Raw genomic sequence first — 23,371 nt, forward strand, 5'->3', positions numbered from 1 at the left:
TCCCCCAATCTGCTTGGTTTCTGCCTGTCTTAAACATCATTGAAAAGGATATATCAAGAACTCTGGCCAAAAGTTTCAATATAAGAAATAATTCCTACTCAAGAGTTGAATTGAAAAACGTGTGTATTCTGCTAAGAATAACAGTTTGAAGCTAGTAGTAAATTTAAACACAATGTGTAAGTACGATAGTTTTAAAGTAATGGTAAGTTTGGATACAACGTTTAAGTACATAAATAATGTAGTTTCAAATATACAGTGATATAGTACAAAGGTACATGAAATACCAGTGCACAACAATAGTTTTATACAAGTCTCAATAGCAGTCAAAAAGAGTCCATATTATATAAAATCAGAATAAAGAATAAAGGATCAAATAGGGCCAAAAAGGAGTATCCGGAGTGTGAATCAGATGTAAGACTCAGTAGTGGTGACCAGGACAGGGCCCTGTTTCGGAGTACACGCCTTCTTCAGCTCGGTTTTTTAACGACTATAAATCTGTTGGAAGTCTGTATCATTTAATTCTTTTATGTTTCTTTTTCGACATACGTCTTAGATAATTGCATCCAAGTTTTCTTGCGTTTCTCTGTGCGTTTTCTGTCTTAAACATCATGCCACTTAGCATCTTGATAGTTTGGATTTTCTCCCAAACTGCTGCTCCTAACAGTGCAGAAAACCCTACGCAGCTGCACCTATCAACAGGTGTGAGCCCAAAGCCTCTGTGGTCTAACAGGAGTGCAGTAGTTTCAGATGTTTTCTTGATTCCTGGGGAACTGGTTCTTACACCATCCTGCCCTAGTATGTCTTGCATATATGCCTTTTCACTCTGGACTGACTATAAACAGACATGACTTCTGCAGATAGAGACAATGCATCTCTCAGCTACAAAAAGTTCAGGCGATTAATTTCTAGTCCTCATGACATCTTTGTAGCCTATCCATGCTGTCTCATGAGACAGACGACTGCTCTTTCTCCTTTTCACATAGAAAAAAAAGTGAAGGGGGGGTATATCCTTTTTTAAAGCACATGGAAGGAAAAGAAGTTGACTCCATCTTGTATTTAGTGGTGCAGAGCAGTGCAGTGGTTACAGGAGAAATCTTAAGAAGTCAATGCAGCAAAATAATTCATTCAGTTACTAGAACCTGTCAGACTTCCTCAATCTCGGCCCTCCAGGTGTTTTTGGCCTACAACTCCCATGATCCCTAGCTAGCAGGACCAGTGGTCAGAGATGATGGGAAGTGTAGTCTCAAAGCATCTGGAGGGCTGAGGTTGAGGAAGCCTGACCTAAGTGAATGGTCAGTTATCCTAGTTTACTCTCACTTGACCAAAGCACTGGTCTCTGGAACAAGATAGGGTGGGCATTAGACCAGGGACATCCACCTTCACTCAGCCATAAAGCTCAAGTTAGCCTACCTTACGCCGAAGAATTGATGCTTTTGAATTATGGTGCTGGAGGAGACTCTTGAGAGTCCCATGGACTGCAAGAAGATCAAACCTCTCCATTCTGAAGGAAATCAGCCCTGAGTGCTCACTGGAAGGACAGATCCTGAAGCTGAGGCGCCAATACTTTGGCCATCTCATAAGAAGAGGAGACTCCCTGGAAAAGACCCTGATGTTTGGAAAGATTGAGGGCACAAGGAGAAGGGGACAACAGAAGACGAGATGGTTGGTCAGTGTTCTCAAAGCTACCAGTATGAGTTTGACCAAACTGCGGGAGGCAGTGGAAGACAGAAGTGCCTGGCGTGCTCTGGTCCATGGGGTCACGAAGAGTCGGACACGGCTAAACGACTAAACAACAACGGCCTACCTTAAAGGCTTGTCACGTGGATTTAAAAAAGGGTGTGTGCCCTGAGCTTGGAGGAAGACTGGGACAAAAATGTAAATCGAGTAATTTAGTGGACTGTTGCCTACATGTTTCCTGTTAACATTTTTGCAAAAGGAAAAGCAAAGCCAATTGAGGGTAGGGTTAACAAAACCCTGAACGCACAAGGAGTGGGTGGGTGTGTCTGCCACCTTCATGCCCTGGTCCTCAGCTTTGCAGAGGCCTCCAAATGGACTAAATGGGCCTCTGGTCCACTACGGCAAAGCGGTTCTTACGAGCAACCTCTGCCCCTGACAGTGATGGAAGGCCCTCAACAGGTCCTCAGAAGCAGACAGAAGAATGCTTTCCTCTTTCGTAACACTAGAACTCGCGAACATCTGAGGAAGCTGAATGGTGGAAGGTTCAGGTCAGATAAAGAAAGTGCTTCTTGATGCAGTGCATAGTCAAACAGTGGAGTTTGCTCCACTGGCAGTGATGGCCACCAACTTGGATGGCTTTAAAAGATTGGACAAATTCACAAAAAAGGCTTTTGGTGGAGACTGACCATGCATGCATGACCACGCATAGACAGCATCTTAAAAAGCAGAGACATCACCTTGCCAACAAAGGTCCGTATAGTTAAAGCCATGGTTTTCCCAGTAGTGATGTATGGAAGTGAGAGCTGGACCATAAAGAAGGCTGATCGCCGAAGAATTGATGCTTTTGAATTCTGGTGCTGGAGGAGACTCTTGAGAGTCCCATGGACTGCAAGAAGATCAGACCTCTCCATTCTGAAGGAAATCAGCCCTGAGTGCTCACTGGAAGGACAGATCCTGAAGCTGAGGCTCCAATACTTTGGCCACCTCATGAGAAGAGAAGACTCCCTGGAAAAGACCCTGATGTTGGGAAAGATGGAGGGCACAAGGAGAAGGGGACAACAGAAGACGAGATGGTTGGACAGTGTTCTCGAAGCTACCAGCATGAGTTTGACCAAACTGCGGGAGGCAGTGGAAGACAGGAGTGCCTGGCGTGCTCTGGTCCATGGGGTCACGAAGAGTCGGACATGACTAAATGACTAAACAGCAACAACAAGACCATGCATGTCTATGCTCTGCCTCCAGTGACGCTTCTACCAGTTGCTTGAAACCACCAGAGGGGAGAGCTGCTCTTGCACTCCTGTTCTGCTCCCTGATTTCCCACAGGCATCTGACTGGCCACTGGACTAAGCAGGCTTGCAAACTGCAAATAAATCAAGGCGTCCATGATGTAAGCAAGAGACCTGCTAGCACACTTCCAAAGCTAAGCAGGGTCTGGCCCGGTTTCAAACCGGATGAGGGCTGCGTGTTGCAATTCCTACATTGCAGGGAGGGGGGGTTGGACTAGATGACCCACAGGGTCCCTCCCAGCAATACCATTCTACGATTCCATGATCCAAAGGTCCCACGCTAGTTTTGGGCAAACCAGAGCAAACCCGGGAAGCTTGAGGGCAGCGGGCCCCAAGGCGATTTAATAATAAGAATAATAATTTTATTGTTTATACCCCCCCATCGGGCTGGGTTTCCCCAGCCACTCTTCCAGCACATATAAAAACATAATAAAACGTCAAGCCCTGGTGATCATCTAATGTTTATTGGATGGATTTTCCCCCTAAATTGATTTTTGAATTCTGAATTTATTGTTGTTCACGTTTTATACTGTATTTTATGCTGTTTTTTTGTTGCATCAGTTAAGTGTTTAAAATTTGTTGTTAGCCTTTTTTCTTTCTTTTGCTTGTGTTTAATGTTTGTATTTTTGTATTTTGATCTTGTATTCCTCTGTTTTTGTATTTTTTCTGAATTCTTTTACTGATAAAACTTAATAAAATATTATAAAAAATAATAATAAATAAATTTGTTGTTAGCCGCCCTGAGCCCGGTTTTCTGAACCCCGGAAGGGCGGGGTATAAATAAAAATTTATTATTATTAAACTTTTTTTAAACAAACAAACAAACAAACCCACCCTTCCTGGTGTCTTCCAAAAGTTGCGTGCTCCTTTCACCTCCTTGATACCTGACGGGAGGACGCTTTCCCCCTCTAGCAGCAAGCGCTATTCGCGGGTAGCGTGCCCTGGTCCACGGAGGCTCGACGCGGCGGCGCTGCCGTTCCCTGCCCGGCCGGAGGAGGCGGGCGCGCTGCCTTCGCCGGGGAGGAGCCGGAGCGAGAGCCGAGCCGCTGCCGCCGCCGCCTCCTCCTCCTCCGCTGCGGGCAGGAAGATGGCGAACGTGCAGCTGGAGTTCCAGGCCAGCGCCGGCGAGGCGGACCCGCAGAGCCGCCCTTTGCTCGTGCTGGGCCAGCTGCAGAACCTGCACCGCCTGCCCTGGGCCCAGCTGCGGGGGAAGCTTCAGCCCAGGGTCACCGAGGAGGTAAAGGCGCGCCGGGCTCTCCCGGGGCAGGCAGGCGGGCGGGCGGGGCAGGGAGGAGAGGCTGCTGCAGGGAGCTCCCCCGACCCATGGAGCTCGTCGGGGTCCCCACCCCAAACTGAAGCTCTCCTGATAATTAATAGAAATCTCCTTTTCCTCTTGCTCTTGCCCGGGTGCCTCGGGAAACGCTTCCTCTCTCTTCCCCCAGGCCTGGGCTGGGCTGGAGAGAGCGCCGCCAGCAGCCGTGGGGGTGGGCTGGATTTACCCTATTTCTCCTGTCGGTTAGATAGCGCCTTGCTGGTTGGTTGGAGAGGGAGGACGGAACTTGCAATTATTATTATTGTTGTTGTTGTTGCTGTTATTGTTATATTTTACAAAAGAACTACCTCTCATCCTTTCATTCCCACGTGCTGAAGCTCCGCCCCAGGTAATTTTTTCCCTATCTGTTAAGCTGCTGACTCTCTGTCCTCCCTAAATGAGTTGCTCCCATGAGATTCCCACGAAGGGGAGGGAAAAAAATTGCTCCCCCCCTGGAGGAAGCAAAAATTCACGTGCTCTCATCTCGAACCCGTCTCCCTCCTTGATTTATTTGCAGTTTGCACGTTAGGTTTATTCTCAGTAGGCAGCTGTACAGCTGTGCCCGTGTTTCTTCAAAGTAAGCCCTACTGAGTCCAAAGGGACTTATGGTACTTTCAGATGGTAGCCTTGTAGCCGTCTCTTAAAGGTAAAGGGACCCCTGACCATTAGGTCCAGTCGCAGATGACTCTGGGGTTGCGGCGCTCATCTCGCTTTACTGGCCGAGGGAGCCAGTGTACAGCTTCCGGGTCGTGTGGCCAGCATGACTAAGCCGCTTCTGGCGAACCAGAGCAGCGCACGAAACACCGGTTTACCTTCCCGCCGGAGTGGTACCTATTTATCTATTTGCACTTTGACGTGCTTTCGAACTGCTAGGTTGGCAGGAGCTGGGACCGAGCAATGGGAGCTCACCCCGTCGCAGGGATTCAGACCACCGACCTTCTAATTGGCAAGCCCTAGGCTCTGTGGTTTAATGCACAGTGCCCGTGTCCCTTAGCCCTCTCTTGCTTAGAGGCAAATCCCTTTTTAAGTTCACTTACTCCCAGGTAAAGTATGCCTAGGATCACAGCTTCAAACCCTTTAAAGTTTTTAGTTTTTCCTTTTTCGCCTAGATGGTCAACCTACCCAAACTCGTTGATTTTGAGTTTTGCTTTTAAAAACCAGCTGTGTTGCAAATGCATATTTATATATTTAGGAAAGCGCCACCGTCTTCTTGCCTGTTCTAGGTTCACTTAAGGAGGGAGTAAGTATAACACAGCATGGAATTCTGATGAGAGGAGTTTAGACCAGTGTTTCCCAACCGGTGTTCCGCGGCACACTAGTGTGCCGCGAGACGTTGCCTGGTGTGCCGTGGGAGGGAGGCGGGCGAGTCGGGCGGCGAGAGGCGGGGCAGCAGCGGCGAGGAGAGGCCGCCCAGCGCGGGGCTCTCGCCGTCTGCCTGCCTGGCTGCCTGCGTGGCGCTGACGTCACGGGGCTGTAACGTGCCCCACATAGGCACACGCGGGGCGGCGAGCGAGCTCCCTCCCACATCCCATCGCCGCTCGCTTCGGCCGGCCTACTGGGCTGTTGCGGGCGGAAGGCCTGCGCATGCGCGAGGTTTTCGCGCCTTTGGGATTCCCTTCACGCCTTCCTCCTCCCGGGTCCTTGAGAGCGCGGGAAGCGGCAGCGCGAGACCGGCGTTGAGCCTGGTAGGTATTGCGCTTGCCAAGGCAGTCATTTGGGAAATGAAAACTTGCAAAGCAAGCAACCAGTTCAATCTGAAGTACGTGTATGCTTAATATCCTGTATCTGAAACCTGTTCTGCCCCCTCCCCCACACTTGGTGCCATTTTCATCTACACATGCAGCAGAGTAAGTTGACCCAGAATAGTACCAATTCAGATGGCAGATGGGAGAATGACAGTGCTGAATGCTTTCCCATGTAGAACAGTCCCTGCAAATAAAAACCTAGCATATTTGGAAGAGGGATGCTAGCCTAACCATTACCTTCTATGCTGTTACTATTTTTTTATTTTTTTTTACATAAGTAAAAAGTGACCTTTCCCCATCTGGCATGGTGGTGTGCCTCGAGATTTTTTTCATGAAACAAGTGTGCCTTTGCCCAAAAAAGGTTGGGAAACACTGGTTTAGATCAATGGAAGCTGTTCTACACAGCACAGGAGAGCAAAAACAGAAGATATTCCCTTAAAAGAGGGCTTCAGTGATTGCCTAATGACAAATGCAGACAAGCTGTGCTACCTTTTGAGCCATAGCTCAGTTGCGGAGATCTGCTTTGCATGCAAAACGCCCCAGGTTCAATCCCTGCCCTTTTCAGGTACAGCTGGGAATGCACCCAGTCAGTGCAGACAATACTGGGCAAAATAGAACCCGCCTCCCCCAAAAACCCAGAAAGACTTGTGGCCCATTAAAAACCCTAAAAGTCTAGGAAGGAGTGTCTCCTTTAATCCCCTTTAACTTCCATTCTGGCTTTTTGCAACAAGCATGGGCAACAGAAGTTGGAGAGAGGAAGGAGACTTTTCTTTTAAAAGATCTGTGCATTATATCAACTCAGTGCAGCAGCAATTTAAAGATATTTTGCAAAGCTTACCGATAACTTGTCTGCGTGGGTCCCAGATTTGTTGATTTATTAACTGTCCGGGAAGTCAAAACATAGGCCTTAAGGTCACTTGACAGAATTTGAGCAATTAGTTGCGGGGGTTGAGAAGCTGGCTGGAGGCTTCTGTGCGCTTCGAGGTCAACAAAAACCAGACGGATTTATCGGGCATTGGTTTGACATTGTTATTTAGAAACTCCGCGTCCCCATTATGTGAGATTTTTGTAACTCTTATTTCACTTTGCTTTTTGCTCCTTTTTCTTTGCTGCATATGTGCAAGGCTTGTTACCTGTTTTCTTTGACATGTTTAGCAAAGATGGGAAACAGTAGGTGCTTAAAGCGTCGTCGTCCCCCCCCCCCCAGCTGTTGTTGGGCTTTCTCCCAGTAATCCCAGCCAGCATGGCTAACAGTGAAGGACAATGGGAGACACACAGCAACAACAGCTGGAGCAGCAGCAGTCTCCCCATTCCTTTATTATGACACAAACTTTTGCGGATTCAGATCTGCTTCCTGCTGCATCAGGAAATTTAAAGCTATATGGGCAGATAAAGCATCTTAATTTGTCTTGCTTGCCCTTTTTTGTACCCTGTGACTGGTACACCTTTTGGCCACATTCCCCCGCCCCCCAATACACCACACATTGGTGTATCTGGCATACATGGGAAGAGGCTTCCGCCTAGCTCAGTATTATTTACACTGACTTCTGCAGCACCTCTCCAGGCAATGTTAGAAACTCAGATATATAAGCTAGGCACCAAGTGGCTCCTTAAACCAAAGTTACAGTCGCCAAAACTGTCTAGTTGCCATTTTGGGGGCAAGATGGCTCGAAAGTTATGTTTTTCAAGTGATGGACTGACTGATTCTCAGTTAAACATCTGGGTAGTTCAGGTGACTACCTTGAGCTAGGTTAAGAACTTTGAGAACTTGAAGAAGAAAAGTCACTTGATCCAGGGACAGTCCACATAAATACTGGCCTATTCCGACCTCTTTTCCTTAATGGTGACACGGACCATTCATAACAAAAAGAGTTTTCTTCACAACTGTGAGCAGGGCACTGGGGTGGGGTTAGTGAAGAGAAGCTACAACAATTAACTACAATTTTGTTCACTGCTCCTGCTTAGGCCGCACAGAAAAAGTATTTTGGTTTGTGAAATTCATTCTGATTGTGCAGATAAAGTATAACTGATAGAATTCTACAGGATGTGGAATTAGTGTGTGAAAACAGTCAAGATCCAATGCCCCTTAGGCTTGCCCTTCCAGATGGTGAAGATGTCCGGCGCTATCCTGGTTCCCAGGCATCCTCACTTGGCTGCAAATAGTCGATAGCCAGGTGGAAAATGCTAATCTCAAACACTGATTTAAGGCAGGGCATCTTCCCCATAACTACTTGGAGATGTCTGAAGTTGGACCTGGAGCCTTCTGCACTCAAAGCAGTAGCTCTTACACAGAGCTAAGGCCCTTCTGCATGTACCAATGAATGGGCATAGAGCTGAAACCCCGCTTGTGTTGTTGAGCTCTACACACCTTGATTGGCGCGTGCCTATCATAGAATCATAGCGTTGTAGAGTTGGGACCACAAGGGTCATCTCGGCCAACGTTTTGCAATGCAGGAATCTCTTGCCGAACGTGGGACTCGAACCCACAACCTTGCAATTAAGAGTCTCATGCTCTGCCAACTGAGCTATCCCAGTGTGCCAAATGTGGAGAAGGTAGGACCAGCTCACCTGGTGTAAAGGTGAAAATGTGCAGACTATTCATTGTGACCCAGCAACTCACCTCACATATTCTTTGAATGCATTTTGGGGGGGAATTCATCTCCACACTCATGGAGTGTGGGTAGCAACTCTTTCCCAGATGTCTGCATTTTATTAGGTACGCCTGCCTTACTTCTATCTCCCTTGTTGTGTAAACGATGGAATTAAAGTCTAACGATGGCTAATACTGAAAAATTGAGCTGCTGAACTTTCCATTTTGGTGCAAACCAAAGCCATTCCCATTTCTAGTGCCGTCAGCCGTTTAAATCCACAGAAGAGGTCTTTGTCTGGTTTGTTTCCAAAATGTAGACAGTGAAGCGGAGGGAATGTCTGCTGATAGCCATATCTTGGATCTTTTATCTGGACTCAGCCTTGTACTTTAGACCAAGAAGCCCAAACAACAGTCTGGGGCTTCTGCAACACTTTTATAATAATAATAAAAAATCTATTGCCTTTTCAGCCCAGTTTAAGATATTGGAATGAAAATGGTTTTGGCACAAACCAGGGCCATTTAGTGATTGAATTTGGTACCTTGTGCAGTTTGTTCCATTGAAAGAGTGGGTGACCAAGCTGAAAGATTGTTGCTGCTGATTAATGAATCTGTCGTCCTGTCCCCGTAATGAGAGATTATGGGATGAAATCCGCAGTTGGGCAATGCCTTTCTCAGGATCAGCCAAATTGCCACAAAATACTGAGTCAGTTTTCAAGTTATCCAGAACTCTTCATTGGCCAATATGTTAAACAAAGCAGCAGATGGGGTGGCAAAGGGGTGTGTGTTCTTTTTTAAGAACAGAAATTAGGTGGGATGTTGTTGCCATGAGGTCTGCCTTGGACTCTGTCCCAAAATGGAGATTACAGTCCAAATCGTGACAGAAGGAACAAGAAACCTATGAAGATTTGAGCCAGCCTGTCCATTTGGAGAAAGGCACGTTTTACTTGTCTCCACACTGCAGCAACTACCCCAAAGCAATTGCAATCTGCTCATAACTGAAGACCTGTATGGAGGAGACCTGCAAAGGTTGCCAGGCAGTTACAATAAAACAATCCTATTGAAGGTGCTTTCAGATGGGAGCTTGATATTGTAAATGGGTCGTTGTCAACATGTTTGGGGTTGTTGTTGTGTTTGGATTTCCTAGAGAGGGTAAACCCAGATTAAACAGGGAATATGTAGACTGATGTTTTGATGCCAATGACATAGTGTGGCCACTGTGAAAAATATGCATGCATGGGGGGGGGCACTCTTTCCACAATAAACACCAGTCTGGAAGCACCCTGAGTGAGAATTTTTGGCCCATCTAGGCTAGTAGGTGTACACCACCATTACCTACAACTCTCCCCCCAGGGTTCCTAATGCAGGTCTGCCCAGCCTTGTTTTACTGAGTTTCTTTAACAGGGTTAAGCCATACGAGGCCCTTATTGATGAATATTATTTGTTCTGCCATTTTGAAAGAAGCATGGTAAAAATCTGAAATACCGCGAGCTCTCTTTCCCTCTTGATGTATTGGTGGAGATGCTCTTAAGACAATGTCAGCTCGCAGGTAACACTAAGCCAGACCATGGTTTAGTGCCCATGTGTGAGTGTGCAGACTCTTTGCACCTCCTGTTGCCGTTGTGTGCTAAGCAACAGTTTGGACAACACACTAATCTAAACCATGGCTTAGCTCACAGCAGTTCAGCAGCAGGAGGACCGAGGAGTAAAGTGGTCAGTGTTTCCAGGAGAAAACAGGTTTGCGCTAAGCCATGGTTTGGACTTGGCGTTGGATGTGAACCGGGTCACTGTGATCACTGGGTCACCATGCAGTCTGGGGTTTTTTTGCATCTTGTTGCTGCATATCCCTCACCACTGTGGTAAGTCGTTTGCCAGGCTAAAGGGGTACAACTGAAAAAAAACTATAAACGGGTGGTGCGTCTTCTGAAGAAGGGTCTCCAATCTTTCCCATTGTTTCCTTTTTCTCAGTTATGGCAAGCTGCGCTAAGCACCCTGAACCCAAACCCGACCGACAGCTGCCCTCTCTACCTGAACTATGCTACTATAGCCGCTTTACCTTCCCGGGTCAGCAGACACAACAGCCCATCGGCCGCCCAGTTCCTCACGCGCCTCGTTCGCAACTGTCTCCCGGGAGGAACCAACAGATGCATCCTTGTAAGTGAAAGTGAGCAGCTGGAGGGAAGTGGCTTAAAAATATCTGCAAGAGCTTACAATGCAAAGGAGCTGATTTAAATGTCACGTTCGCTCCTAGAAGAACCTCAAAACACCTTGATCTGCACTTGCAGATTTGTGATTCATTTCTTGTGGAGGCAGTTGATGCCTTTGGGTATACATTGGTCTTAAATGATCTTAGTTTAGGCAACTCCTAATTTACGCAGGGGTTATATTCCAAGGCACCGTGCGTTTAAGTGAAATCGCATATATTTGAAACGCTATTGGGAAACCCTACGAACCCCCCATTTTGCCCCTTCTCGTGAGGTTTTTGTGACATTTTGGGGTCATTTCTGGGTTCGGTGCAATGCGTGCATGTTTGGTTGCACACGTGACTAAAATGGTTGCTGTCTGGATTTATAAATTTATTGTACTTTTTTTTCCTAAATCTCTTTGAGGGATCTTTTGTTGGAATCAAGTGGTGTGTAAGTTCTATGAAATGAAAATGAAACAAACCAATCAATAAAATTATTGCCAACTTCTGAGTTTCAAGTCTCCCACTAGTGTTTAATTTCTTAAAAAGGAGGGAAGATGTTCTGAGCTCCAAGCTGGCATCTCTGTACAGGTCATTTTTAGTACTCTTAGACTGCAAGGGGGGAAAACCTTTAGCCTTTTCGGTGTCATTGGACTCCCAACTCCCATCAGCCTCGGCGAAGGCAATGGTCATGGGACTTCACAACACCTGGAGCTTCACAGGTTCCCGTGCTGTGTCACACCCGCTTAATTGGAAGCATAACTCAATATGGCTTCCTTCTGAGGAGACATTTGGAGACCTCTGCTGTTAGGAGGCTTGACATCAGGTTATCAGGGAAGTTGCCTCCCCCTCAGAAGTTTGGACAGATATCTGAGCTCCCTATATCTGTGCTGAGCTCCATTTATTCTGGGCATAGGCGAACTTGACCCTCCAGATGTTTAGGGACTACAACTCCCATGATCCCTAGCTAACAGGACCAGTGGTCAGGGATGATGGGAATTGTAGTCCCAAAACATCTGGAGGGCCGAGTTTGCCTATGCCTGATATATTCTTTCAGCCCTCAGCCCCTTCTCAGGTTTCTGGCACGCATTTGATTTTCTGTTTCCCTTTCAGATGGTCTGCGAGCGCTCGGAGGTCTTTGCCTCAGCCTGTGCTATAGCAAGAGCTTTCCCGCTCTTCACACAGCGATCCAGTGCCTCTAGACGCACAGAGAAGAAAAGTGTGATAGTGGAATTTTTCCTGGTTGGGCAGAACAATGGCCCTGTGGAGGTGGAGACGCTTAAAGTAAGCTGCCGGTTTGTCGCAACAGAAGAAGTTTGATACTTTTATTTTAAAAAATTAAAATTAAAAAATATTTATTTGGTTTTTCAGATTACAGTTTTACAATCACATATCCAACATACAACATAAAGACAAGTTTCCATAGAATCTCCAGGACTTCCCTCCTCCCCTTTGTGGGTCCTATTGTTAAACATTTCCTCCCGCGTCTTTTATAATGATCCAAATCTTTTACATCTCCGTTACATCCAAAATTCACCATTAAACTACAAGTGTTATTCCAATCCTACTAACAGTTTTTACGGTTTACAATGGTTTTTAAGTTAACTTATACTTTTTGACACAAAAATAATATGGCGATGTGAGTTTCGCATACTTTGGATTAATGTTAAAGGCTTATTTCCCCCCAGTTACATGGCTGGTTTTACTTTAGCTGGTTTTCATAGAACGCAACAGGCAATTTGCAAACACGAAAGTGTGTTAAAATTTAAATGTAGGTGAAATTTTATGTACTAGAAAGGAAGGAAGGAAAGAAGGAAGGAAGGAGAAAGCTATGAGCTCCTAGGTTTGCTTACAGTAATACAGTGATAAAAATGAATTGGAATTTGTGATGCTACCTTCTCTTGTGTAGAAGTGAGTAATTAGATTTGCTAAGCTCAATCCCTCACAAGTAGTCTCTGGTCTACACTACAGACTTTCATGACACTTGAATTTTCCTGACACCCGGAAAGTCTCTGAGCAGTGCAGATGCAGAAGAAAAGCAAAGCCAAATGTTGTGATACATAGACACTCTCGACGTGCTCTCCTTTTCTTTCTTGTATGAATTCTAGTGTCTGGAAAGTGCTGCAGAAGGTATAAGGCTGGCAGCTCGGATCGTAGACACCCCATGCAATGAAATGAACACTGACAGCTTCCTGGAGGTTGGTGATAACCTTTTAACAGGGTTAGCTTGAACAGTCCGCTGAATTTGGGAAGCTTATGTCCAGGATTTCACTGTAGCGAAGCTTTTATTTTGTCCACGATACTTGGGGAGGTGGCTGACCTTTCGCTTGGCATTTGATGACGAATGGTTCGCCATTTTGAACCAGGTGGCTTTAATGAGGCCCATAAATCAGTAGGACTAAATGATCGGGAAATCTAGGTACTGCTTATAGGCTTAGGTGGGTGACATCCAGGAAAGAATGTGCAAGGGTTACAGCCCCCCCCCCGAAATTGGTCCCACACAGACCCTCTTTCGAAGGGTCTCTTCAGACAGATTTCACATAGAAACAACAAAGGGCCTTACCTCATTCCTGACTACCTGAGGACAGCAACGTTCAAAATGTCTAGGAACGCTTTTTAATGCTGTGCTGATATAACCCATCGATGTTTGCAAGTTTTGGTGGGGATGGAAAGACGCCCTGTAAAGACTGGATTAATTTTTCACAGGGCAGGTGAATTTTGCCTCACTCGCACATCTGCCATAAAATCCCTGATGCTCCGCTCCCCCACCACCACCACAACCTTAGAGCTGGTGAGGGGGACAATTCTTACCAGCAAATTTACAAGCAAATCAGCAGCAGCTTAGAAGGTTTTGAAGGCTAGAAAGATTCTTTTTTTAAAAAGGTCTTCATTTTGGCAGCAAAAAGACATGGAAGTTTGTGCTAGGTGAAGCACAGCATGGCAAGGTTTTTATAAATGGGGACCCACCACCGATAAGGCCCTTTCCCCAGTCACTGGCCCCCTTGCCTCAGAAGGTGAGGCAACCGGGTGGAGAGCCACTGATAATGGTTTTGGTGTCCTGGGAGGTCATTGCAGGAAAAAAGGGGTCCAAGCGAGTGGTTGTTGCATCCTGGTCCCTTGGATTTGGGTCTTGGATTCTGACTTTTGAGTTTAAGAAGCACAGTGTTTAAAGGTGTTGTGATGTGACTCTGGTGTCTTCCTTACTTGAAGGAAATCAGAAAAGTCGGAAAGGACCTGGGGATTGTTCCAACCATTATTCGAAACGCAGAATTGAAGGAGAAAGGATTTGGAGGTCAGTCAAACCGAAGCCATTTCCCCCTCCCCACTTCCCCATATGGTAAAATCTTGTATGTGGTTAAGACATTACTCATGGGTAATTCAGATCATTTTCCAAGCTCTCCTGTCTCTACCTCTGTCCCCAGGTATTTATGGTGTTGGCAAAGCAGCCATGCACCCACCGGCTCTAGCCGTGCTGAGCCACACCCCGGAAGGTGCCACACAAACCATCGCCTGGGTTGGGAAGGGCATTGTTTACGACACTGGAGGACTCAGCATCAAAGGAAAGGTGAGCGTGTCTGGAGACACAGCAGCAGCTGCACACACACACTCGCACACATCAAAATTCAGTGTGTACTGATGCCCTGATTGTGTGTTCGGTATGTGTGAAGGTGCCTGCCTAGCCACAAGCCCAGACTGTTGACGCATGTGTGATCTCCATCAATCCGAAGGGGTCCTGCACACTTGCAGAGTCCCTCTACCTGTTCAGGTAGGGCTCCTTCAGACGGATGCTGCAGGCCACAATGGCTATGTTCTCCCTCCAGTGTCCGAGTCCCTATCCAGGGGTCAGCAAACTTTTAAGCAGGGGGCCAGTCCACTGTGCCTCAGACTTTGTGGGGGGCCGGACTATGTTTTTTTTTTGGGGGGGGGGAATGAACGAATTCCTATGCCGCACAAATAACCCAGAGATGCATTTTAAATAAAAGGACACATTTTACTCATGTAAAAACATGCTGATTCCCAGACCATCTGCGGGCTGGATTTAGAAGGCGATTGGGCCAGATCCTGCCCCCGGGCCTTAGTTTGCCTACCCATGCACCTCTGCATACTGGTTGCTGAGAATCACAAGAGTTGCCATTGCACTTGGGTTCTTCTTGTGTGCTTCTCCTTTGGGGCACCTGCTTGGCCACAGTGAGAACACGGTGACGGACTGGATGGGCCTTTGGCAATTGCATTCTTATCTTGTGCACCACTTTGATAGCCTCAGGCTGTGCAGCCATTTATGAATTTGCAAAATAACTAATAAAGGTTGGGCTGGCCTAGTGCATTCTGAGAAGCCCCTTCACTAGTTGGGCACTCCCTGAATGGCTGAGTGGGGCTCAAAGGTGAGGCAGTGTTTGTTATCTGTATAATGCCATCAGGGCACATAATTACTACTACACAGAGTAGAGTAAGCCAAGAAGAAGAAACAGGTCTCTGCCCCACAGAGCTTACAATCATTCTAAATTGAGATGGGGAAGGAGAGGCAAGATTAAGCAAAGGATGAATACAGTTTATGGCATAAATTCACTTGGATCGGTGTGTGTGTGTGTTTTTAAAGACTTAACAGATAAGGCCTGCAATCCACACTTACCAGAGAGGGAAGTTCTGCCGAACTCAGTGGAGTTTACTCAATGAGGGCCACACTGCAGTGTTGCGCTGTAATCACCTCAGCATGGCTCTTTCAGCACCAAAGCTTTCTGCATAAATGAATTTCTTTGCGTTTACATTTGTCTAGACGACAATGCCTGGGATGAAGAGAGATTGTGGTGGAGCTGCTGCTATTTTGGGCGCCTTCAAAGCCACCGTAAAACAAGTGAGTGAAACTGAGCAGTTTTTATCCAAGGCTGTAATGCCTGTTTTAGCCATGCAGTACAGCCTTGGTGGTTCAGTGGCCTACCAGGGATGTAACATCACGGCCGTTCCTTATTTTGGAGGATTCAAGAATGCGATGCCCACTAGAATGAGAGAGTATTCCTTGAAGTTCATCCAGCAAACAAACCCCCCTCAGGCCTGGAGTTTTCATTGCTGTGAAACTTGCTGAATTGTTCTTGGCCTCAGGGTCACTGCTCAGCCTGATTCCTTGGCTGACCTTTGGCCCTGTATATCCATTTAGTTCAGTGTTGTCTGCACCAGGGATGGGGAGCTTGGTTTTTAAATTCACCTTTAAAACTCTAAACTGCCTCGGCCCTGAAGGAGCGTCTCCACCCCCATTGCTCAGCCCGGACCCTGAGATCGAGCTCCAAAGGTCTTCTGGCACTGCGAGAAGTCAGGTTACGAGGAACCAGGCAGAGGCTCTTCTCTATAATCGTGCCAGCCATGTGCAATTCCCTCCCACCAGATGTCAAGGAAATAAACAACTATCTGACTTTCAGAAGTTCCCCTTTATTCCCCATGAATGGTGGCTTGCCCTTCTGTTATGGCACTACAAATTGATGGTGGGGTGTTGCTCCCCTCTCCAGGTTTGGCATTCCTAGATTCCTCCCCCCGACTCAGAAACAAATACCAGGCATGCCTAAAGCCACGCTAGGCCCCTATACAAAATGCAGTCTATTGTGGGCATTGCACAGTTATATGCATGGAAGGTGGGAGGGGAGACAATAAAAACGCCTTGGAATACTGTGACAAAGCAATGGGTGTTCTTCAAAAACGAGAAAGGCCAAAGAAATTCCACTCTCGCTATAGTGCTATGAATCTTGCTGGCAGACTTCTCTACCTGGCGATAGTATCCAGGGCTCTGAAAGCATCTCACTGCAGTCATTTAATGGGGCAGCCGGGCAGCCAAGAAATCTGGTGGGAGGCACTCAAATGCTAAATTAACATTTCCCAAGGCTGCTGCTGTTTAAAAGGCATTTTTCTTGCGTGGAGCTGTATCTGAGACTTTGTTCGCAATAAATAAAAATGTGTGGCATGGCTTCTCTCCTGTTAGCTTTAATTTGTTTTGCAGGTTAGGCTCTCCCTTCATTTCACAGCTCTTCTTTTCTCCTTACTGCAATAGGGCTTTAAAGACAATCTTCATGCTGTTTTTTGCTTGGCTGAGAATTCTGTCGGACCAAATGCAACAAGGCCAGATGATATCCATGTTCTTTACTCCGGAAAGTAAGATTTATTTATTCCCTCCACTCTTACCCTACCTGGCTGCTGCCTAGTGCTTACTTTGGGAATTCTCCACCTGCTCCTAACTTTAAAAAATGCACAGCTGGGGCAGCACACCTGGGTCCTTGGAGGATTTCATTGGCTCAGGGAGATTGCTAAGCATGAGCAGGGATAGGTGTATAGGCCACAATTGCAGCTGGTACAGAAAAAGCACAGGTTGCAGTATTGGGACACATGAATCAGCTTCTCGGAATCTCCGCTTTCATTTGTGGGAAGGTTTCTAGTCCCTATGATTAGGACTGATCTGTGAGTTCATTTGGGCCATAGAAGAAGGCATTTCCATCAGTATACAGCCATACCTTGGATCTCAAGTTCCTTGGCTCCCAAATGATCGAAACCCGGAAGTGAGTGTTCCGGTTTTTGAACGTTCTTTTGGAAGCCGAACATCCGACAGGGCTTCTGCAGATTCTGATTGGCTGCAGGAGCTTCCTGCAGCCAATTGGAAGCCGCACTTTGGTTTTTTTAATGTTTTGGAAGTCAAACGGACTTCCGGAACGGATTCCGTTTGACTCCCAAGGTATGACTGTATTTTAATTGGTAAACTTGAATTAATGTTTTCTTGTGTATTTTTTGTAACATTTGTTATTGTTGTTTTAGCTTGTAGTTTTAGCTTTTCTACATTAAGGCGCATAGCAGTTACCTAACTAGATTAAATGAATAGATAAACCTTAAACATTGCCACATTATTATTATTATTATTATTATTATTATTATTATTATTATTACCCCACTCTTTCTCCAGAACTGTGGAAATCAACAACACCGATGCTGAGGGCAGGCTGGTGCTCGCTGATGGAGTTGCCTACGCTTGCAAAGACCTTTGTGCCGACATTATTTTGGATATGGCTACTCTCACCGGCGCTCAGGTACTTTGAGTCAAAACAAAACAGGCTTTCTCTGCGATAGCTCCCCGCTTTGGAACAATTCTCCCCAGGACGGCATGCTGGGTGCCTTCTTACCAGAGTCTGGTAAGTTTCAAAGTGACCCCAGAGTTCCCTGGAGAAAGAACTTGAAAACCACTGCTTTAGACAGCACTTACAGAAGGAGACAGTGGCATGTCTTCACCTTCAGGAAAACCGCTGCAGGTGCATGTGGAGGAAAGTCTCTGCAGCGTGCGTGCCTTTCTGTTGTCTCCTGCTTCCCCATCTTCTTGGCTTGGGATAACTCAGTCGTCCTTCTTGTTGGCCGAGGAGCAGCAGCAGGGGCGGAAGGGAAGGCCGTTGAGTAAATAGGGAATGCTACAAGCAAGTTAAGAGTGCTGTCTGGGGAAGGCCTGTCCATCAGTGTAAAGGTGGCACTGCCCCACCAACCTTTCCTGGCCCTTAGGCAACCTTCACCTGCCTGCCTTCTCGCTTGCAAGCAGTCCAGGAGGTATAACTTGCCTCTCAGCTTCCTTCTCAGTCGCAGTGTTGCCCTCGTAGAACTCAGCAGGGAGGACAATGGGGGCAAAATTAGATTTGTTTGGCTCTGACTCCACCTACTGTCAGCTTCTCTGTCTTCTTCCCTACAAGTCCCAGTGGGCACCAGCTGCTACTGGTGTTGTCCTTTTCCCCCTCCCCCATTTCTTTTCCCCCTTCCCTGCTGCCCAAAGCATCTACTATCAAGCAGAGGAGGAAATGGCTTGTAGGACACCAGTCTTTGTCATTTGGGCAACAGGAGCGGGTGTCAGCAATAAATCCCATGGAATAAGTGAAGCCAACTCTTTATTAGAAGAAACAAGGTCTGCTCAGGAGTGCCAAGCCTAAGGAGCACAACAGTAGGTCTTGCCCTTTTGAGGCAGTTGTGGGGACCAAAGGTCCCTGTCTTCCCACAGCTGCCTAAGTCTCCTCCCTTGGGTCCTTCCCAAGCAACCTGAGACTCCGCCGTCCGGCCTTTGCACCTCCCTCTTCATACCTCTTCTGGTACTGGGAGACCAGAGCAGAGGGGAGCTTGTCGCAGCAGGATGAGGAGACAGCTTGGTTTTTTCACCAGCCTGACTCGTCTCTGCCTCTTGGCCTCCTCTTCTCCTGTTTTCCACCTCTCTGCCACAGACTTTCCCTGCTCAGTAAACCCTGCTCCCTCTTCAGCTTCCTAGGCTTCCTCTTCCCAGTCTTCTCCCTTTGACCACTCATCGTCTTCTCACAACCACCACTTCCCTCACAGATGCTTCCTGGCATTCCTCCAGCCAGCCCATGGCATCAGGAGATTGCATCGCAGAAGCAATCCATGAGTCCCATCTACTATGTAGCACTTCAGAAGCACTTCAGAATATAGGCAGAAATGGCCTGCCTCTTCTTGGGTTTCACGTTTTCCTTCTTGTCGCCTTTCAGGGAATTGCCACGGGGAAATACCACGCTGCTGTCCTCACCAACAACGAAGAGTGGGAAAGAGCCTGTGTCAAGGCGGGCAGAAACTGCGGAGATCTGGTTCACCCTCTTGTCTATTGCCCTGAGCTCCATTTTAGTGAATTTACCTCTGCTGTGGCTGACATGAAGAACTCTGTGGCAGTAGGTTTATCAGATATACTGTTATCTGTTACTATTTTATGCCTACGCTGAGTGCAATGCCTGTGAGGCACTTTCTGCACTGTTTAGGGAAGTTTTTAATGTTTGAAGTTTTATTCTGTTTTTAGTGTTCTGTTGGTAGCCGCCCAGAGTGGCTGGGGAAACCCAGGCAGATGGGCGGGGTATTTTTAATAATAATAATAATAATAATAATAATAATAATAATTAATAATAATTTTTTATCACCATCAGATCAAAAGTGCTGCTGTGTAGAGCTGCTTTGCTTCTGCCTACCTTCTCTAGAAATGCAATTGAGCATCATTATCTGTAGACTGAGGCTTCTGAAAATGCTTCTTACTAAATCCAGCCTCTTTTCTGCTCTTTTCTCCAGGACCGAGATAACTCCCCAAGCTCTTGTGCTGGACTCTTCATTGCGTCACACATTGGGTTTGACTGGCCTGGTGTCTGGGTCCACATAGACATTGCTGCCCCGGTCCATGCGGTGAGTTGTGTATGATTGATTCCATTCTCTTTAAGTCAAAGGCCGGTATATCCTCACCGCAGCCACACAAAATTAGATGGAGCCAACATTGCCAGCGATTCAGAAATGTTTTAAATAAGTAAGACAAATTTTTGAGTCTTTGTGGAGTGGGAACTTGTCTTCTGCAGTGCAATAATAAGCTAGTCCTCTGGTTATGCGCAAGCAGAAAGATTAAAATAAAATAAAAAACAACAATGTTTTGAGAACCTTAGATCTTTTTCAAAGCAAATGGCTAGCCTTTATAGAGGAGGTTGAAAATGGGTAGATACAGCCTGGTGAAACCTCAGAAGTCAAAGGAAAGGTTTGAAAGTCAAGTCTTGCAAATATTTTGTCAGACGTCCCACTGAGTTCAATGGGACTTAAGTTCCATAAGTGCAATATGCCAAATCACAGCATTAGTACAAATTCTAGAGATCAAGAGAGGCCACTGGACACCCGGGAGATCCTTGGCCTTTCCTGGGAGCAGCAAAATCAATAAAACAAAAGCAGCAGAGACATGCAGGTTTTGTGTGATTTAAACAGGTTGTGGAATTCAGGCAGTGTAACTACAGAGCAGTATCCAGCGAAGTATTTCCACCACCGTAAAGTGTTGTTGCAAAACAGAACATCCCCTTCTCCTTCTACTGCACACCCCCTTCTCCACATCTGCTCTGGAGGTTTTTTTGGGGGGAACCTAGAACAGTTCTGGGGGGCATGTGGGGAGAGGAGGGGGGAGAGTTCCGTTGTGCACCCAAAATCGTTGGATTACAGCCCACGGTGTTAGATTTTTTTCTCTTCATTTCTTAGCTTTATGTAAATAGCAGAATATACTAGTAAAAGCATTGGCAAGAGATGCATTAAAAAGCAACTTGTTTGATAGGGGATCCCTGTACATACGTTGTTGTTGTTGTTGTTGTTGTTGTTGTTGTTGTTGTGCCCATCTGACTGGGTTGCCCCAACCACTCTGGGCAACTTCTAGCAAATTATAAATACATAGTATGTCCTATTGAGTTCAGTGGGTCTTATTCCCAGTTAATTAGGTATAGGATTAGAGCCTTAGGATGCTGCAAAGTGACTTAATTTGTGTGCCTCTTTCCATTCAGCTTTTTATTATTATTTCGCCTAAACAACACACAAGCCTTCATAGGCAGCATTCCAAGCATTTTCCTCCAGTGTTTCTCCCGCATTCCGTGCGGAGACTCATATCTCTCTGCTTTTGCTCCTAGGGTGAACGAGCCACAGGCTACGGCGTCGCTTTGTTGCTCTCCCTGTTTGGCCGTGCCTCCGAAGACCCTCTCCTGAACATGGTTTCTCCGCTGGGCTGCAATGGGGACTCCCCCTTGGAAGATATGGAGAGAGATTCCAAGAGGCGCCGCTTGGTTTAATGCCCGCTCTCCTCCCCCTTTGGAGAGAGGGCACACAGGAATTACCTCACTTTGCACTGAAGGGTTTCCCAAACCACGAAAGCACCCACGTGTCGGAAATGACCGAGAAAAACGAAAACAAGTTGCTCACATTTGATTCTCCCATCTCACTCTGGCAAAAGGCTGTATTCTGTTGGGTTGGGTGTTTTTCTTTTTTTTAATGCGCTTGGGGTTTTTCTACCAAACCTGGTGACTTTGCTGCTCCCAGTCTTTATGGAGAAGGGGCTAGGGATGTCTTATTCCCCCACGCCCCTTTCAAAAAGTATCTGAGCCTATTACTGCAACAGCTTCACCTCTTGATGCCAATAGAGCCTTCAGAGTTAGTTCTGCAGGTTTTATTTCTCAACCCCTCTGCTTTACAGAATTCAATAGTGTTGTGGGGTTTGGAGGAATATCGGGGTTACCACCTTGGGAGTCAAACGCCAGGTGCATCCCTTTAAATCTCCTGACGCTGCAGGGGATGAGGCAGCCGCTGTGCCTCCTGGCCTCTTTCTCTGGTTTGTTTTTCACCTGCTGGGAGGCATACCTGAAATCCTGCTTGCCCCCAGGTCAGGACTGCTGCGCCGGAAGGAACTGCAGCTGCCCTGCCCAACAGCATAACAGGCTCCACTTCAGTTTGCAGGGTTGCAGCCGCTGGGATGAAGCCACTTTGAGGCTCTGCATTATTCACTTAGCAGCAGCATTTCGGCATAAGGGAGGCCTTGTTTTCTAAGGCAGCTTTTCAATAATAATAATATTCCTAAGCTACCATTCATGCATGTTACATCTTTCGCTGATCATTACGGATACAGCCCTGTAAGTTTGGGCCGGTGCATTTCTCCACGACGGTTCTTAACACCCTTCTGCTGACAAACTTCATTGACGTTTAGAATAAAAGTGTTAATGGGAGGCAACCTAGAATAAAACCCACCCTACTCTCAACACGAGTGTAAGCTTATTGAATCGAGGTATCTGCGCCGTTTCTTTCTGCAAATGCGTGTAGGAGACACAAAGAGTGCAAGAAGGATATGCAGGACAAAGGATATGCCAGTGTGGTGGTGTGGTTAGGAGCGATAGACTCGTAATCTGGTGAACCGGGTTTGCTTCCCCGCTCCTCCACATGCAGCTGCTGGGTGACCTTGGGCCAGTCACACTTCTCTGAAGTCTCTCAGCCCCACTCACTTCACAGAGTGTTTGTTGTGAGGGAGGAAGGAAAAGGAGAATGTTAGCCGCTTTGAGACTCCTTCGGGTAGTGGTAAAGGTAAAGGGACCCCTGACCATTAGGTCCAGTCGGGGACGACTCTGGGGTTGCGGCACTCATCTCGCTTTATTGGCCGAGGGAGCCGGCGTACAGCTTCTGGGTCATGTGGCCAGCATGACTAAGCCGCTTCTGGTGAACCAGAGCAGCACATGGAAACGCCGTTTACCTTCCCGCCGGAGTGGTACCTATTTATCTACTTGCACTTTGACGTGCTTTCGAACTGCTAGGTTGGCAGGAGCAGAGACTGAGCAACGGGAGCTCACCCTGTTGTGGGGATTTGAACTGCCGACCTTCTGATTGGCAAGCCCTAGGCTCTGTGGTTTAACCCACAGTGCCACCTGTGTCCCTCGAGATGTACATAGGTAAAACTGTCAGTTTTTTTGTTCTTCATTAACAGTCATTATCTTGCTGACTTTACAACTTAGATTTTACGTTGACTTGACATGTTTTATTATGCCACCCGCGTCCCAGTGATAAAGCGAGATATCAAATCCAACACTGGCTATGAGTCATGGCAGCTATGTGGAATTGGGCAATGGCGCTCTCATTGCCAGGTGTTGAGGGCAGGCCATGGGAGACTGCTTGCTCTCTCTCGAGCTACCGTGGGGCATCCCTGGTCCTGAATGGGGTAACTGTGCCCCTGAAGGACCAGGTGCGCAGCCTGGGAGTCATTTTGGACTCACAGCTGTCCATGGAGGCACAGGTTAAATCTGTGTCCAG

At 46.9% G+C, this 23,371-nt stretch overlaps 1 protein-coding gene across 1 annotated transcript; it reads left to right on the plus strand.

Annotated features, from left to right (window-relative positions):
* Positions 1-4,004: 4,004 nt before the first annotated feature.
* Positions 4,005-22,332, plus strand: NPEPL1 (aminopeptidase like 1). Its single transcript, XM_082226158.1, has 12 exons — positions 4,005-4,200; positions 10,576-10,761; positions 11,906-12,076; positions 12,901-12,990; positions 14,003-14,084; positions 14,215-14,357; positions 15,567-15,644; positions 16,827-16,927; positions 17,727-17,850; positions 19,294-19,470; positions 19,859-19,969; positions 21,214-22,332. Exons 1-12 carry the CDS (start codon positions 4,051-4,053, stop codon positions 21,370-21,372), a joined length of 1,572 nt encoding a protein of 523 aa, XP_082082284.1. The 5' UTR covers positions 4,005-4,050; the 3' UTR covers positions 21,373-22,332.
* Positions 22,333-23,371: the final 1,039 nt, after the last annotated feature.

The sequence above is a fragment of the Podarcis vaucheri genome, assembly GCF_965113315.1.
Source record: "Podarcis vaucheri genome assembly, chromosome: 6".
NCBI classification, from domain to species: domain Eukaryota; kingdom Metazoa; phylum Chordata; class Lepidosauria; order Squamata; family Lacertidae; genus Podarcis; species Podarcis vaucheri.

Coding starts and splice junctions, on each gene's coding strand:
- NPEPL1 (XM_082226158.1), top strand. CDS start 4,051: ATGGCGAACGTGCAGCTGGAGTTCCAGGCCAGCGCCGGCGAGGCGGAC. Junction 12,991..14,002: donor ACACTGACAGCTTCCTGGAG/GTTGGTGATAAC, acceptor CCTTACTTGAAG/GAAATCAGAAAAGTCGGAAA. Junction 19,970..21,213: donor TTGCTGCCCCGGTCCATGCG/GTGAGTTGTGTA, acceptor TTTTGCTCCTAG/GGTGAACGAGCCACAGGCTA.